Source organism: Eurypyga helias, unplaced genomic scaffold, assembly GCF_000690775.1.
Source record: "Eurypyga helias isolate BGI_N326 unplaced genomic scaffold, ASM69077v1 scaffold22749, whole genome shotgun sequence".
Classification (NCBI taxonomy): domain Eukaryota; kingdom Metazoa; phylum Chordata; class Aves; order Eurypygiformes; family Eurypygidae; genus Eurypyga; species Eurypyga helias.
In genome coordinates this window covers 1-16,459 of record NW_010274239.1, presented here as the reverse complement: position 1 = coordinate 16,459, position 16,459 = coordinate 1, and the positions used below count along the sequence as shown (strand labels likewise).

General features: G+C 51.4%; 1 protein-coding gene across 1 annotated transcript; it reads right to left on the bottom strand.

The window, feature by feature from the left end:
• Positions 1-3,801: 3,801 nt before the first annotated feature.
• Positions 3,802-12,666, bottom strand: TTL (tubulin tyrosine ligase; the record flags this gene model as incomplete). The annotated part of the gene is made up of 6 exons (XM_010159766.1): positions 3,802-4,201; positions 6,039-6,182; positions 7,113-7,382; positions 7,478-7,613; positions 10,646-10,878; positions 12,588-12,666. Coding segments are annotated over 6 exons (980 nt in total), but the record flags the coding sequence as incomplete, so codon positions are not given.
• Positions 12,667-16,459: the final 3,793 nt, after the last annotated feature.

The window sequence follows — 16,459 nt, the reverse complement described above, 5'->3', positions numbered from 1 at the left end:
CAAGGAGCCCCCCTGCCCTACTTCTGGGGCAGCCCCGGGGTGCGGAGCCAGTGCCCCTCACGCCATGCTGCTGCCTGGCAGTTGTCACCCCGCAGTGAGGAAACCTCTGCCATGAGGCTGGGCCAGCTCCCGGGTTGCTCAGGCAAAGGGGGCAACATTCATCACAGGCCCACACAGGAAGGTTTCCCAGAGGATCCGACATCCCAGGGGCCCACTGCCCCAAGGAAACACCGCAGGCTGTGGGGTTTGCATGTTTTAATGATGGTTTAGGAGAGATGCGGATAGAGGCACTGGAGATCCACGAGCTCAGGCACCCGCTGGCCCCACACGCACATGCTGACGTGGGAGCAGCTGGGGACACGAACCGCGGCCTGGCAGGCTGCCAGCTCGGCAGCGCCACACGTAACCCACCATCCTCTCAACACTGGGGTCTTCCGAGGGCTGCCACAGCGGACACTGGCCATGAGACATGAGCATGAACCTACATATGGCACAGCATTGCTCTCCTGGGGGAGAGCTGCACGTGGAGAACGAGAAATGCTGGGAGCAGGGACATGCAAGCAGTCCGGAAGGGTGCTGGTCACAGCAGGGCTGGGAAGCCAGGACACCTCGATGAAGTGGCTTTTGAGCCTTTCTTAGACTTCTCCGGCGTTTTCTGTGGGCCATGGCAGGGCATGCAGGAGCACAATAGCTGTTGCATGGTAGTCACGACTAAACTGGTATGAGACAAGTCACATGGGAGTTACCTGAAACCCAGAGTCCAGCGGGAGCAGACCCTGCTGGAAAATGCAGCCAGAGCACCTGGGCCTGAAATCCTTCATGGCTGATGTGGAGGGATACAACTAGGACTAGAGAACATATTGGTTCTGCAATATGGTAGGTGTCTTCTGGAAACCCAGCACCATCTTTGTGAAAGCTCAGGAAAGAGAGAAAAGACCTTTTCTATTGACCTTTTAGCTGAAATAAGCTAGAAAACATTTATTGTAGTGTATTCCTAAAAGAAACAAACAAAAGTCTCACAAGGGCTTGTGAGCATCACTTGCAAGGTGCACCCACAGCTGCAATGCTCAGGCCTCAGCCATACACGCATCCTCTACTCCACCTCATAGCTAATATTTTGGGCAAGACCTTAGGCACGGTGCTCTCCATCCTTTATCATTTACCTCCTGTGCTTTACCTTTGGAGAACAGGTGGTAAATACATGCAATACCTGCTGTTTTTCTCCAGAGGCTTATTTCTGAAAAATACAGCAAAAAAGCCAATAAATAAAGCATCCCTGAATCACCATCTCCCCCAGGCCCAGCTGAAAAGGCAGGGTGTGAATAGCTGCATCGCCTGTGGTCATGGCTCTACCATCAAGCTGAAGCCCCACTTTCAGCTGAGCAGCAAAAACTGCTCACTGCTGATGTGACGCAACACAATCCGGGGTGAGAAAGTGGGAAGAAAAAACCTTGGAGTTAGGCAGAGGCTCCTGAGTCACTGCTCCTCCCGGCAGTACCGGCTGCTCCAGTGGGGACTACTTCTTTTGCCTGCACCCAGGCAGCTTTCTTGCCCTTATCCTACTGCATTGGCAGGAATCTCGCGTTACCGTGCAGTAAGGGAGTGAATTGTTTTTTTAATTTCCCTTTTAAGGGGGAACAAAAGGATGGGTCTAGCACCCCAGAAAACGAGCATTTCACATTTCATTATGATGGGGAAAATTTTCTTTTCTCACTTTGCGCCCTGTTCTTGTCTGCCCTAGAGCTTGCAAGAGCCCAACCAACGTCTCCTCCGTCACCTCAGCCACATCCTCCACCATGGCGACTGCTATCAGATCTTCCCTTTCTGGGAAAAGGGGTGCAATTTTTAAGCTCACATGAGCGAATGTGAAAATGCCAGTGGAGACGTGGTGAACTCTGCAAGTTGAGATTACAGCTTAGGTTTTACCGTGGAGTGTTACCACTTTGCTTTACCTGGCCTGCAGTGAAATTCTGACATCTATGTGTTACCGTACCGTTGAAATACCCAACCAGTCCTTCCCCACACTGCTCTCCCAGCTTATCACCCAGCCTTGCCCATCTCACGAACAGACGCATTCACGGTCACTCTTCTGAACACCCCTGAGGCCCAAATCCAGAGACGAGATCTAGCACTCAGGGTCTCCCGGGAAGCCAGGCCACCCACCAGCACTTGGATGCAGGGGAACAAAGCCACGGCCCCGTTTTCACGCTGCTCCTGCTCCCCCTCGCTTCTCAGCATACACCCCGCGTCCGCCACACGCCCTGCAGATGCAGATCTGCGCTGTGCTTCAGGGTGCCGATACCTTCAGAGGTGCTCGTGCAGCTGTTTGGGACGTGCCCTCTCCACGATGCTTCCGCAGGGTTTTCCTAAGCGCTCTGTTCCCTCCTGGATTTGCGTGGCCCTGTGTGAAGCAGTGCCACTTGTGGATTCACAGCACGTCGCAACCAGTGTCCATCCCGTGGCAGCACAATCAAAACGCATCACTCCGAGGAGGCCTGGGCACTTCAGTCCTGCCTACAGAAAGGTGCCAGAGTTGTCTGCTGGCACGAAGACACCCAAAATCTCCGTCACGAGCAGAAATGAGCACACCAAAGCGCTGGGGTCTTTGGAGGGAGGCAGAAATCCTACTGCCCGATTCACTTCCCTTTACACACAGGCAGTCAGAAGTTTGTAACCTCCACAATCTCTTCTTGTTTGTTTTGGGTAACAGGAACCAGTTTATTTCGGTGCCAACCATCTCTCCCTGCCAGAAGCAGCAGAGCACAGCCCTGAACAACCCCCAAAGGCTGCTGCTGTTACAAGGGCCACTGTGCTCTGCAAAGAGCATCCCCCTTAGGAAGGATGCGCTGAAAGTTCTGATACACTTCACAGGGTGGGCAATATGCCTGGGATTTAGGTGATACTCAAAGTCGATGTTTGCTCTGAAATTCAAGGACCACAGGGAATTTTACCTTCCTTCCCCCCAAAACACCTGCCTTCCCAGCTGTGTGGCAAACCTATACACAAGGAATTTCCCTCCTGGTCTACAAAACCTCACCCACCTTCCCTCTAGCTGGGACCGAGCTGTGAACTGTGTTCAGGGCAGAAAATTGCAACATTTGTCCAGTGGAGGAGAATAAAACTGGCTGGATCAGATGGGATAAAAATAATTTGGGTTGAAAGGTTTCAGATTCAAACCTCAAATGCACAAAGGTGAAAGCTGAGAGAAGAGCCTAAATTCACTGCAGTGTCTCAGAAGAAACTGAGGAGACCGGGTTTCTGCTGTTTGAAACACTCTCAGCACAAAGTGATGCCAGAAATCCTACATCCTGCAGGCCAGCCCCGAGGGGGTCTTTCTACCTCTTTTAAACAGAACCCAACTGCATCAGTCTGGGATGGACACTGATTCAAATCTCGTGAGGAAAAGGGATAGCTATAAATAAAACTGCCTTCCTTGCTTGGGTTAATTCACCACCTGCAGTTCAGCACCCTTTTGCCAGCCGTTGCCTGGGTGTTCAGCCAACCAGCTTGGAAAATGACCTAAGGAAACTGAATTCTTGGGTGTTCCTGGTTTTAGGCATCCTGCAATGCAAGAGACCTTATTCCTTCCTACATAACAGAGCAGGAACAAAGGAAAGGAGTCACCTATTTGGAGCTGAGCTAAGGCACTAATGATGCAGTAGGTGAGGAAAGAAGAAACACAGCGGGAGGAGGACAACTTCCCAGCCACGACGTCCTGGAATATCATCGTTCTCTTCTCTCAGTTCCCTTAAAAAACCCAGTGTTATTTCTATAGAAAAGGAGGAGCTAATACAGCATTATAGTATCCCTGTTGGGGTTTCGTTTTAAGGTTATTTTGCTGTTCTCCCAGAGAGATTTGTTTCAGATATCAAAATCACACAAGCTGTTTCTAAAGTGGGTTTTGGTGAATGCAGGCAGAGTTATCTGAGCAGCTCTGGCTCATCGCAGCTCCGTGTGGATGTTGTTTTTTCCCCATGATGTCCCAGAAAATAAGCAGCCTCTCTCTATCGCTTTTTTGGCATGATACTGAGATGAGCCACCGAACTGTGCTGACCCGATGGGCGCAGTCTCTCCTTGTCGTCATCACAGCTTGATAAAGATCGAGGATGGCTGGCTCGTCTTCTGCCCAGTGTCGTTGAGGGGGAAAACGCTAGAGATGGCTACATCCACAATTCCTTGGCAGAGCTCTGCATACAGCTTCCTAAGAGACGAGAGAGAATCAGATGCCCAGGCAAGACAAACCAGCAGGCCCCCAGCCAGTTTTTACAGGGACATGCATTTTCCCAGCAGGATCTACAAGATCCTGCTCCGGTCACAGGTAGCTCCAGGGTGGCATCTCTTCCATCCCTGCTTACCCCAGCAACCATCATCTTTTTCAACAGTGTTCCCATTCCCAATACTGCTCCCTGCCAGATGGGACCACAAAGCCCATTATCCAAGTTTACTGTCGGAAGAGGCTCCTGAGCAGAGTCTCCACACCCCCAGGCCTCAGACTTGAGTCATCGCAAGATGTATGGGTGCAGAACAGCTGAGCACCCTCTGTACCTGCCTTCCAACACTGGGAGTTGTGGCTATCACCTCAGACCCCATTCATGTGGGGATGAGCCCCAGAGGGACTGCTTTGCTGCCTTTGGGGTTTGATGAAATGCTGTGCTGGGGTGCAGCTGTGCACACTGCCTTGTGACCAGGCACAGAGACTTCACAGGACCCCCCAGATGTGTGGGATGGGTTTTACCACAGCACAGCTCATGCAGAGCAGGATTAGGGAGAAGACAGACAAGGTGTTTGAGAAATGAGCTAACAGTAGCTTCACCTTCCGCTGAAGGAAACACACGGGTAACCTCCCTGAACGTGCTAGGATCTGGGACATTTTTAGCATCAAAACTGTCTCTACTAGGATTAACAATGTCTGTTACCCTGTGCCTTTGGGGCTACATGACAGCAAGATGCTTTTTCAGTTCCTGGGAATGTTACTGCTTTCACCTCCCAATTTTTGGCGCTTAAATGGGAACTGTGTGATACGGGTGCTATAAATTAGAATAACCCTGAAGAGGACCAGCCACAAACAGCCAAAACCTAACTCAGCTGCTTTCAATGGCTTCCAAGTGCCCACAGAGACACAAAGCAAACAGGGCGTTGCTGCAACCCAAATCCACCCAGCAACAGCCAAATTCTACCTGTACAGCAACATGAGGAGGTGAAAGGCAGTAATGCACCTGTTTACCTAATGGTAAACAAGACACCCTGTAGACAGAAAGCTCCCCTAGCCCTGAAAAGGCTGCTGAACAGGCTGCCTGGTAGGTCTGACCTGTATTTTCTGTCTACTGCTAGTGATGATCTAATCTACACCTAATTTAATCAAACTCTCATGTAGTTATGTACAGCCTGTTCAGTTTTGCTGGGCTTGTATGTGACACAGATGCCCATTCAGCATAGATTTCTGGTCTCCCTCAGTTGTCTCAATCACATGATACAGCACCTCCTGCTGTGCCTATGCAGAGATGTTCATGGCCACGCACAGCTGTGTGGCTATCCCAGCCTCCCTGTGGCTGGTGATGGCTTTGATCCGATGTCTGCAGCACCCACCGTGTGCTCTGTGGTCCTGCTACCTGCAAATTCAGTCGCTCACTTCCAGCTGCTGCCCTTAATGCTCCTCATTTATCGTGTGTTCAGTAAAGACCAGCCCCCTGTGGCTCCACAACAGAGACAGAGAAACTACCTGACCCCCAAAACGTTAATTCTGCAACATAACTTCAACCCAATTGTGTTGATAAAAATGACTCAAGTTATATTCAAACCCATTTGTCAAAAACGTGAGGTTAGTGCCCCATCTCACATGGGAAAGAAGCTGGGGGATACCAAACACAGAGACAAGAGAAACAAACTTAAAACAACTGGCACTTCGAGCAGTGGCTGGTATGGGTTAGCCTGGAAAACTCCCCTGCCATTTGCTTTCTTCCACTCGGAGCTGGGACACAGCCATGTTTTGGGTGAGGCATGATGGCATCACGAGGGTATTACAGAAACCCATTACTCACTGGGCACATGCCGGGGCCCCGTTGACTTCTATCAGCCAGACCTTCAGCTCCTCATCCACCATGAAGTCAAAGCCAAAGAGCTGGAAGCTCTGGTAGTGAAGATGTTTCGTGCTGATGGCAGGCTCTATACACATAAGGCAGCTTCTGTGAAGGGAAAACCAGAAACCTGAGATCAAAAGCGCCGTGGACACACCTGTCACAGGGCAGCTTCTGAGGCCATGGGCATAGCACAGCTAAGTGGAGGGGTCCCTTGTTGCCTTGGGACTGCCCCAGATTAGAAGCGGTATCCAACACATGCCATGATAACCAGGTCCCTGCAAGTGAGATCGTGCAACCATCAAAACACGTGTCGGGACACCCCTGAGTTAACTCCCAAAGAGCTGGAGAGCAGCATCCACCCTCACTACTGCATTAGGCAAGCTGAAAAACATGATGTGCAGGTGCAGCCTGGAGCAGAAGGCAGAGCCACAAAGGGCTGCACCAGGACCTCAAGGAACTGCCGCTGAGAGCTCATTTGCCTCCGAGTCCCTCAAAGATCGTGCCCTGTCAGTAACAGCAATGGGGTACTTGCAAAGTAAATTCTGCCACGAATGATCACTTTTTCAAGACCTGGACTCTCTGCAGCATCGTGATCTCCAAGATCTCTCTCCAGGCACATTCTGTGCCCAGGAGGTAGCTGGCTCTGTGTGGACTGACTAAGATGACCTGGGGCAAGCAGTGAGATCCTGCAAACTTAAGACACTTCTTTTCCCCTCTTACATCTTTTTTTCACCCCAACCTCTCCCAGCCCCGTTTTCCAACCCATCCTCTTCCCTTACCAAGTGACCTCACTCTGTCCTTCTCCAGCCACTGCTGGCAAAATGCAGGCACACGGACACATACCCTGGAGAGAGCAGCACCTACGGAGGTCACTCTACACTGAGCCTAATGACATTAGGGTGTTTATGGCTTTATCTTGAATTTATGCAATCGAAACCCTTCCCACGTTGGTCGGTGTGCCTCCCCAGCTGTGTCCACACACACTCCCCTGTCACCGAAGGGTTTGGTTTCCCTCTGCAACAGGCAGCCAGCTACCTTATTATGTGTTTGATTTGCAGTAAGATGCTACTCTCAAGCGTTGTGTTCAGGGCATCCATCAGATACTGGTTGAACTCCTCGAAGAACATTTCATTCCCTTCCTCATAGCGCCCGTAGTTTTTGGAATATTCCTTCTGAATGCAGTGATTGGTCAAGTGGCAGGTTTTGTCCTGGAAATTAGCACTGTTATACGGTTCGGAAGAGGTCCGCAGGACACCCTCTCTGTAGAGGTAGATATTATATTGATGATCCACGAGAACCCAGCTCCTGGGGGGCGAGAGAACAAGCTCTAGTCTCAGTGGCTTAAAAAGAAACAGCATGAAAATGAAACCCGGCATTATTACAAAAGCAGAAAAGGTCACCTGATGTCAAACTTGCGATGCCCTGGCTCTAAAAGCAGAGGCTTCTCCAGGTATTTCTGAATCACGTGCACTTGTCCCTGCTCATCGATGAAGTCCAGGAGCTCTGCAGCCTCTGAAGAAATCAGGATCCCTTCCCCTGGCAAAGAAAGATAAAGACAAAATTAGACAGAGGATCCTCCTACCTCTGTTGGAGCTTTTTCAGGGCGCAAGAGGACGATGGCTCATTTGCCCAGAAAGCCACGTGACATGCCCCAGGGCTGGTTGGTACCCGAGCAATGTCACGTTTGCTCAGGGTCAGGCAGTGGATCTGTAGAGGGATCTCCCCGTTACCACACCACGGGGTGTCCGGCTCCCCCATAACTGGAGCTAATGCAAACAGGCACCAAGTGCACCCAAGGTGGCAAATGACAGTTTGTTTGTGAGACGTTTTTCTTCCCTTTGTTTGGGGAGGGAGGTGTGTGGACTTTCATCCTAGATTCCGACTTTCTACCCCATCTGACTTCTCTGATTGCCAGAGGCAGTCACACACGCACACTCACGCAGTGTTGCCCTGCTCACCGAGTTCATTTAAGTTACTATTAAAATCACTGCTGCATTAGAAAAAGAACTATTTAAAAATGTGCATCCATGTGGTCAGTGTTTTCCCGTTGTGGAAGCTCTTCATTAAAGCAATTAGGTCTGCTGTGTAAACACTGCCACGTTTTAGCTGAAGCTGTCACTGTTCATTTCTTTCAAGAGTCCAGATATGAAACCACTGTTGCAAAGCAATGAAGAGCAAACATACCCCTTCTGGGATTTGATAAAGGGATGGCGTGGTGCCACATGAGGGACAGGCCAGCTCAGGTAAAATTATCTAACACCTCTCTGGCACTAGGTCCACTCTTCAGGCAGTCGGTAAACTTTCTGGGATGACCTAGTCTTAATTTTGAGTGTTCTGAAGGAAATACCAAGTGAAACAAAACAAACACTCTTCAAGGGGGCACTGCGGGGAGAACACAGGTTTGGATCACAGGCAGGGTTTGACAGGATCATCCCATGGAAAATGCTCCTAGCTGTGACAGCCCTGCAGGTACTGCTCCATGCTGTGCATACCCCTAGCTGTGACAGCCCTGCAGGTACTCACTGCTCCATGCTGTGCATACCTGTCAGGCACAGCTTCCCAGCCCTACTGACCCCTACCCATCCTAGCGTCCTCTACCAAAAGGAAGCCCTGTCATCAAAATATCTTTCTCACCCATGTTTAATGCAAAGGGCTGGCGGGGGCAGGGGGAAGATTTTTAGTCACAGCAGAGCCAAGCAGAAACTTGCCTTGGTATAACCACAGGCTGTGCAGTGGGGGAAGGAGGGAAACATCACCTCTGTGAACCAGTAAAGCCCCTGCGGTGGGAAGATCAGCAGGGATCAGATGGACGGTGACTCAAGGGGAGGTTAGCTTAACCATGCACCTAGTCAGCCACCCAGCCAGGCAGCAAAGCAGCTTATGTGGGGCAGCTGTCCCTTCTCTCAAAGAAAACATCAAAACCTCTAGTCACAGTTGAAAAATCTCTCAACTTTAAAGTCAGGACATCCTAAACATTTCATTTTCCTTTTACTGATGGGCAACCAAGCTTCCACTAGACATGTCCCGAGTCAGGGGCCGTGCCTGAGCTGGATCTGCCTTGTCATGTAACGCTGACAAGCTGCTGCTTGAAGAGAAGTAATCCTCAGACATTAAAACTTCCCTCTAGAAGATTAGCATGAGGCTCTGCTTTTCACTTTAATTCCCAGCTTGAGTTCTGCAGCGCACCGATGAATACAAAAGGTAACTCTGCTTTAATGCAGAAAAGATGGGATCACACTTGAATCATGTGGAGAGCTGAAACCTGCCCACCCTGCAGCAAAGCACAGCAACAGCCTTTGCAATTGCCCAGACCGATTCTCTGCCAGACAGTTACACCACACAGAAACACATTCCCTCACGGGCATTACGAAGGGACTCATCCCCCCTTCCTCCCTGATGAAAATAAGCCTACTCTTCTGATGCTCCTTGGCAACACAGCCAAGAGAGCAGAGCAGCGAAGGAAGCCAGCATGAAGGACAGTTTTATCACTCAGCCTCCCTGCAGCCACCTCTGCCTTTCACATTCTCTGGTGATTTTTGTAAGACTGCATCAAAAGCGACTCTGCAAATATGAGTAACACGTGTGGGCTTGCTCCCTTTGCAAAGACCAGGGCCTTCCTTGGGCTGGGCTCTGCACACATGGCAAGTTTTCATAAAGCCATTCTGGTCTAGCGCAAGGTGTCCCTGCCCATGGCAGGGGGGTTGGAACTAGATGGTCTTTAAGGTCCTTTCCAACCCAAACCATTCTGTGGTTCTATGACAATGTGACCGTGACGCTGCTGTAACTGACAGACAGCACGTAGTTTCCAAAGCATTACATCTACAGCTGTGTCCAGCTATCTCATCCAATACCTCATTATTTCCGTAGAGTGAGCGATGCAATGACCCTGGAAGAAGGAAGGACACATTAACACTTAGGTATCTATTGTCTTATTCAAATTAAAGGGACATACAGACACTGCATCGCTTCTCTTTGCTCTGGTGCCTTTCCCTGAGGCTTGGGTCCAATTTTGATGCACTAAGCTAGTCGCTGCTCAGCCAGTCTCTCAGCATGGCTGTGGGTAGACCATTGGCACCAGGCATCCGATTTTGGCTGAAAGACAAGCACCTATTTCTGCTTAGGTGCAACCAGGCTTAGCTGCAGCACAGAGAGCTGGGCTCCTTGCCCTTGAAGGCTGCTGTCCTGCCTGCTGCCCTCCTCCCCGTTATCCTGTTCTGTTCCCTGTCATTTTCTGCTCTTCACATTCCCCTCGGCTGCTGGTCCCTGCTACCTTCTCCCTGCAGCAAACTTTCCCGTATTTTATGGCACATGTGTAGGAGAGAGGAGGTCCTTTCACTGCCATCCACGTCCCAGGTAGCACATGCACATTACAATGCCTGTCAGGAGCCCAATGCCACTGAGCAGACAAAGAAGAGCCCTACACTGGCTTGACTGCCATCGGTTCCGTAGGTGAAGCCCTTCATAGACAGGGTAGATATCAGCTGGGCTCAGCCAAACCCTGAGACTCTACCCATCAAGTAAAGAGTAAAGAATAACAAGAAGGTGGCTTGTTTTGCTGGAGAACGAACCTTTGGCACCAGCGGAGGACTTGGCGATCCACACGTTGCCTTCTTTGCCTTCCCGCCGCCTGTTGTAAGCTGCCAAGAAGACTTCCCGTTCATCTGTCCTCGTGTTGTTTATGAGGTGGCGAATTCCATTCTGTGCTGGAGCCACAGGGGTCTTCAGGTTTGTTGGGTAAATCACATACGACTCGGGAAACCACGTGCAGGACTCCGATAGTTCAGGGCTTGTCTTGATTAGCCTGGGTGAAGAGAGACATGCTGTTAATCTCCGAAGCATCCCCACCTGCATGGACGTCATTTAATAAGTAAAAATCATCATTAACCAGGCTCTTTTGCTTCATGATGAATAGCAGCTTACAGATAGCCCGTGCTAAATTATTGTTATTTTCCCTAGACCCTTGCAATCAGGGTTTTCCTGAAGATGTTATGGCAACCCTGACCTGCAGCCGAGCACCCCTCTTTGAACCAGACCTGCATGCTTCCATTAAACGTGCTGTAGATACTATGGATATTGTGAAACAATCAGCGGAGAAGTTTCCACATAACTAGAGCTTGCCGTGCATTCCCTGCATCATCTCTGCACAAGGGAACTGAGGGTGTGTGCGCGCTAACCTGGAACGGGGCAGGAAGTATGCTGTGATCACAGCAGGCAGAAGGGAAGCCAGAGCAGTGATGTTCCCTATGCTGGTGCTTAGCTCTTGATCCCACCACTCAGATCTCATCAGATGTCTCAGTGGTGGGTGAAAGCCACTGAAAGCAAGGACACAGCTACATGTTTCATGTCCCAAGGCTTCTGGGATCCCCTTTGCATCGCGCAGGCTCTGATCTCTCTGGCACATCTCTCCTACCGCTAATGTCTACACGTGCCAGCAAACTCCTGGTTGGCAGAGCTGTCTTGAGATTCAAGGGAGCTGCCTGCCTCTCGGAATGCTCACCCTGTGCTTTGCTTAAAGCCAAAAGCAGAGCCCATGACGTGCTGATTCTGTGTGTGTGCCTCTGCTGAAATGGCAGTCCATCAGTGCCACCCTGGGAGCCCTGAGGAATGTCATTTGTGGTCTCTTGGGTTCACAAATAGCTTGACGCATGGTTGACCCCACAGTTAGAAAGGTCAGCCAAGCTTCAGGAGGGAAAAGCAGGTGTGCAAGCACTTTCAGCCCTGCCCCTAGACCACAGGCCGCAGAGGAATCCAGCTGGGCAGCGCCATGAGCGCTTGTTTAGAAATACTCTGCAGGCCCTGACAAATACCAGCACCACTGTAAAGAAAGCAACTGGGACCAGGATCTTCACAGAGGAGGGAGAGGCCTCGGCTCAGCACACACAGTCTGCAGGACTGCATCTGCAAGAGACACCACCTAACGTGGACACAAACGCTCGAAGGAGACCAAGGGCTCTGACACGAAGATGCCTTAATGGCCGCAGAGTTTGCACAGAGACGAAGGTTATCTACAGTGAAATCTCATCCACGTTTCCCCAGGAGACCCTGGCACGGCTGGTCATGCAGAAATAACTCCCAGAGCTCTTCCTGGATATGTCTCCAAGCACTTGTTTGGCCAACAAATCTGATTAGCTGAAGGCATGTTAGTGTCTCATCTCTGTATGAAACGGAATAAAAGGAGTAGGTTTTAATTAAATGTCTACAAGAAAAAAAAGCAGATACGGGTTTGTGGGGTTTTTTTGCTTTTGATTTGGCTCTAATCTGATTCAATACACTCTATGGTTTCAAGCAGATGCAATTCAGTGGAAATGGCATTTCCCCTGAAGTTACAAAGAGGTCTTTGTGCACACAGATAGCTCTAGAGACCAGCGCAGGAGTCTGAAGACAGCACACGCTAGGACACTCCCAGGGCAGCTGTTCTGTGAAATACCCTCCCAACAGCTTCAACACTCAACAACAGCTGTAAGAAAAAGTTCTGTCAAATCCCGTGCAAGATTTCGGCGAGTTCCTTACTTCACCAGAGACGCTTTGCGGCACAGCTTGTCTGCTCCCCGGTAGTAATTCACCAGCTGCACAAGTCCAGGTTCATGGCCTAAAGAGGGGAAACAAAAAGGTCAGACCAACTTCTCAACTAAGGAAGGCAAGACATCTCCTTGGTGCAAAAGGCCTGTGTAGCAGGGAAGGGAAAGGAGGCCGTTTCCTTGCCCTGCATCACAGAAACGGGCTCTAAGTCGGTATGGGCTCCGTGGTTATGAAAAAAACACACATTTACCCAAGTCCGTTCTGAATCTGACACTTCCATTTTCCAAAGGAAAATAATAATTTCCTAATTCACACTTGGAACTGGCAGCACCACCCAAAAGTGTTCTCCATTTGCAGTTTTAAAAAGCCAGGGTTTCAGTTACTCTTAAATGCCGTGGGAGGACGCAGGAAAAACACCATGATACAAAAATCACAGCTTAGGAAAGGGCCTTGGTTCTTTAACACGTACAGAAGGATTTCCCGTGGGACGTGGTAACACAAAACACTGGGAAATGTTAAAAGGTTCGGAGTTTTGCTTCCCTCTGGCAGAAAACTCCCTTGGATAGCTGAGATGGGAAGGGACCTTTGTGGGGGTTCTGCTCCAACCTCTTGCTTAGTCAAAGTCTGAGTAGCTCTAAGGATGAAGATACTACTGCTTCTACAGGTCTTTGTCTCAGTGCTTGACTTCCATCCTGTGTCTTCCTGACTATCCTGATGGCCCCTGCTGGAGTCACTCCAGGGTCTCTATGCCTTTCTTGTACTGGAAAGTCCCAAACTGGTCCCAGTACCCAGCTGCGGCCTCACAAGTGCCAAATAGATGGATACTTCCTTACCAATGCTGGACTTCACACCACAGCCTGCCTTCCTTCAGCTTCTCACACTACACAAACACTTGTGCTCAGCTGGAAGCTCGCTGCAAGGACAGGATTCCAGCCGTTGTCTGAACGGTACTGCCAACCTGGACAACACCACGCAGCCTCTTCCACACAAACAGCACAGCCAAACGTGGAAGTGCACAAAGGGATGCCTGGGGCAGTACCTGGACACCAGTGACAGCCACTGACAAGAACATCAGTAGGGAAAATGACGTATGACCAGAGGGATCCTCCAGGTGTAGCACTTGACCTTCTCTTTTCAAAAAGTGCTTGTGGGAGCGATTTAGACCCTGAGAAAGGATTCAGAGTTTTAGTTATCCACCTTGGTGTCTGCTTGGAAAAAAAAAAAGGCCTGGAGCAAACATTACTTTAAAGACCAGGCAGCTGCAAGATCACTGAGAGTGAAAATCCAGTTCAGCCCTGAAGTCATGGCCCTGACCTAGGTGACACATCTTTAAATACAAGGTAGTTGAAAACAATCTTCCGGAAAAGATCTGTAACTGCAGGCACTTCAGTGTGCAGCCAGCGCTGCCAGGCACTGATTTGCTGAAAGAAATTAGGAAAAAAACCCAACAGGTCAAATTTCTTCTCCTTCTAGTTTATGAATTTTTCTTGGCTCCTGGAGAAATTGAGGTCCAGAAGGAGATCCCACCACTCTGGGTGGGCTCTGCCCCACAGTGGTCACCCCACCCTGTCACCAGTGATGGAGGAATGGGGCCGGTGAAAGGGGGAGGACCAAAATGGCTGAAACCTGCTTTGAATAAGCCTGACCTGCTGGAAGGCACATCCTCGGTGCTTTCCTGGGCATCTCCATGGAGCAGTGGGCTGTGATACGGAGTGTGGTGGTCAACAAGGAGCAGCCACAGGGCAGGAAAGGGAATGGGTTCTCGGGCATATTGAGGCCTGCACCATGCGTTTAGCAGGGTTAAAAAGCTGCCAAGGTCCTGAGCAAACTGGCTGGCAGGGCGTAGTCCAGCATCCTCAGCTCCATGAGGCCTCTGCAGCCTCCTTTCCCTCCCCTTAGCATAAACTGATTTTCCACTAGATACAAACACAGCTTAACGGTACAATCCCCCAGGAATTAGGGTACTGGGGAGGGCAACAGAAGTTCTGCAGCTGGACAGATGCAGTGGAGCATGGTGAGAGTGCCCACCCCTACCCCTCTTCCACATCAAATAATGTAGCTGAGCCACGGAGTAATGCAAATCCCTACTTTTCCCTGAATTAATGTCTGCTTCTACTGAGTAGAGCCTTTAGGAAAACCAACCCAAGCCACCTTCGATGCAACAGTTGCTCAGGAGGTCAGCTTTAGGAAGACACACCAGAGAAGATAGAGCTTTTTGCAAGATGCACCAAAATAACCATGTTATTTTTGATCCGAATCTCCTGGTTTTAGGCAACCAGCTCCTGCTACAGGAGGATGGGTTAAAGAAACCAGTGCCAAAGCTCGGTCACCCTTCATGGGTCACAAATGTGTCTTGACCATGAGAAAAGGTTTGAATTTTCCAGCATCCCACAACAACACACGCTGAAGGGCTCACTGAAGGCCTCCCATCACCACAGGGCTCTAGAAGGGGTTAGTAAGAGGTGACCACAAGCCCACCGCGGCTGAACGTGCTGTGCAGGCCCACTCACATCAAAGAGCTGCAAGGAAGCTTAATGCTCACAGGCCCTGGCCACCTTAACGCGTGGGTCTGCTTGCCGTGCCTGGCTGCAGCACGTGCGAGCATCCTCCCCGCTTAAGCCTCTCTTGGCGTTTCCCAGCCTGCTGCAGACACCCCGATGCTGGGAGGTGACCAGATGGCATTGCCATGTGACGGGGACTTTCCACTCACAAACGTGCATGGAGACAAGGGAAGCGGTGCTGGAGCTGGTGACTTGCAAATCTGAAAGAGCAGTGGTGCTGTGTCTCAGCTGCAAGAATGGGCCTGCAAAAAGCCATCCTGCTCCGGAGCTGCTGGGGCGAGGGGGCTCCTCCTGCTCCAACATTTCCGCCACCAGAAGCAGTGCTACAAGGAGGGAAGAAACCAGGGCCAAGGGGCAGGGAGGGAGGCCAGGAGGGTCCTGCCAGCCCCTGGATGCAGACACAGGGGACCACAAGAGGGAAACGCTGCTCTGCTGTGGCATGCAACGTCCTCATCCCAAACCTGCTCCAACAGACCTGGAGACAGAAGCCAGCACAGCAGCTGGCAGCGTGCATGGAGACCTGCCAGCTGCCACCGGCTCACCCCTAGCCGTGGGCAATGACTGTGCATCTCTGCCCTCCCCGCTACGCCCTACCACGCTGCCAGCACCTCTCCCCGCTCACAGGTGCGTGGCACTCTCCCGCCCTGCTCCTGGGCCATTCCCCATCCATCAGGACGGAGGGCTGGGGTGGCTTGCGCTGACAGCCCTCCCAGCCACGGGCCAGGCAGAGCACACGGCAGGCAGGGGCCAAGCCTGCGCAGGGAAGCTCCGTGTGATGACAGTGTGACAGAGGGGGTCAGACAGTAGGGGAAAAGGTGTGGGGGGGGTCTGGCCCTACGCATACACCGCACCTCACCCTGCTCTAAGCAGGGATTACACGTGCTCTCACCGCCACCAAGCCCCTGCAGAGGCACATCTCCACCAGCCTTAGCTCCAGGGCGAGGGTTTGAGCACGCCTGGCTCAGACCTGGTCCCCCGCTTGTCCCAAGCAGCAGACAAAGCCCCATAACGCGTAAGCTCAGCACCGCAACGCCCTTGCTCCGCGCCAGGCAGGGGGATGCCTCTGGCAACACCAGGCTCCCCCCGGACCCACGCCGAGCGCCCCCTGTCCGGGTGACCCCAGCCGCTGCAGAACCAGGAGGCAGGCTGGGCGGTGTGAACTGCACCCGAGGGCACCAGGACCCTGAGCGTCTGCACGTGTGGCAGGGGGACTCCCCCATCTGCCCTCTGCCCCACCCCGCTGCTGCGCCACTGCGCAATCCCCGAGCTGGGTGTCTGGGGGGGGGCACCGGTGGCTGCACG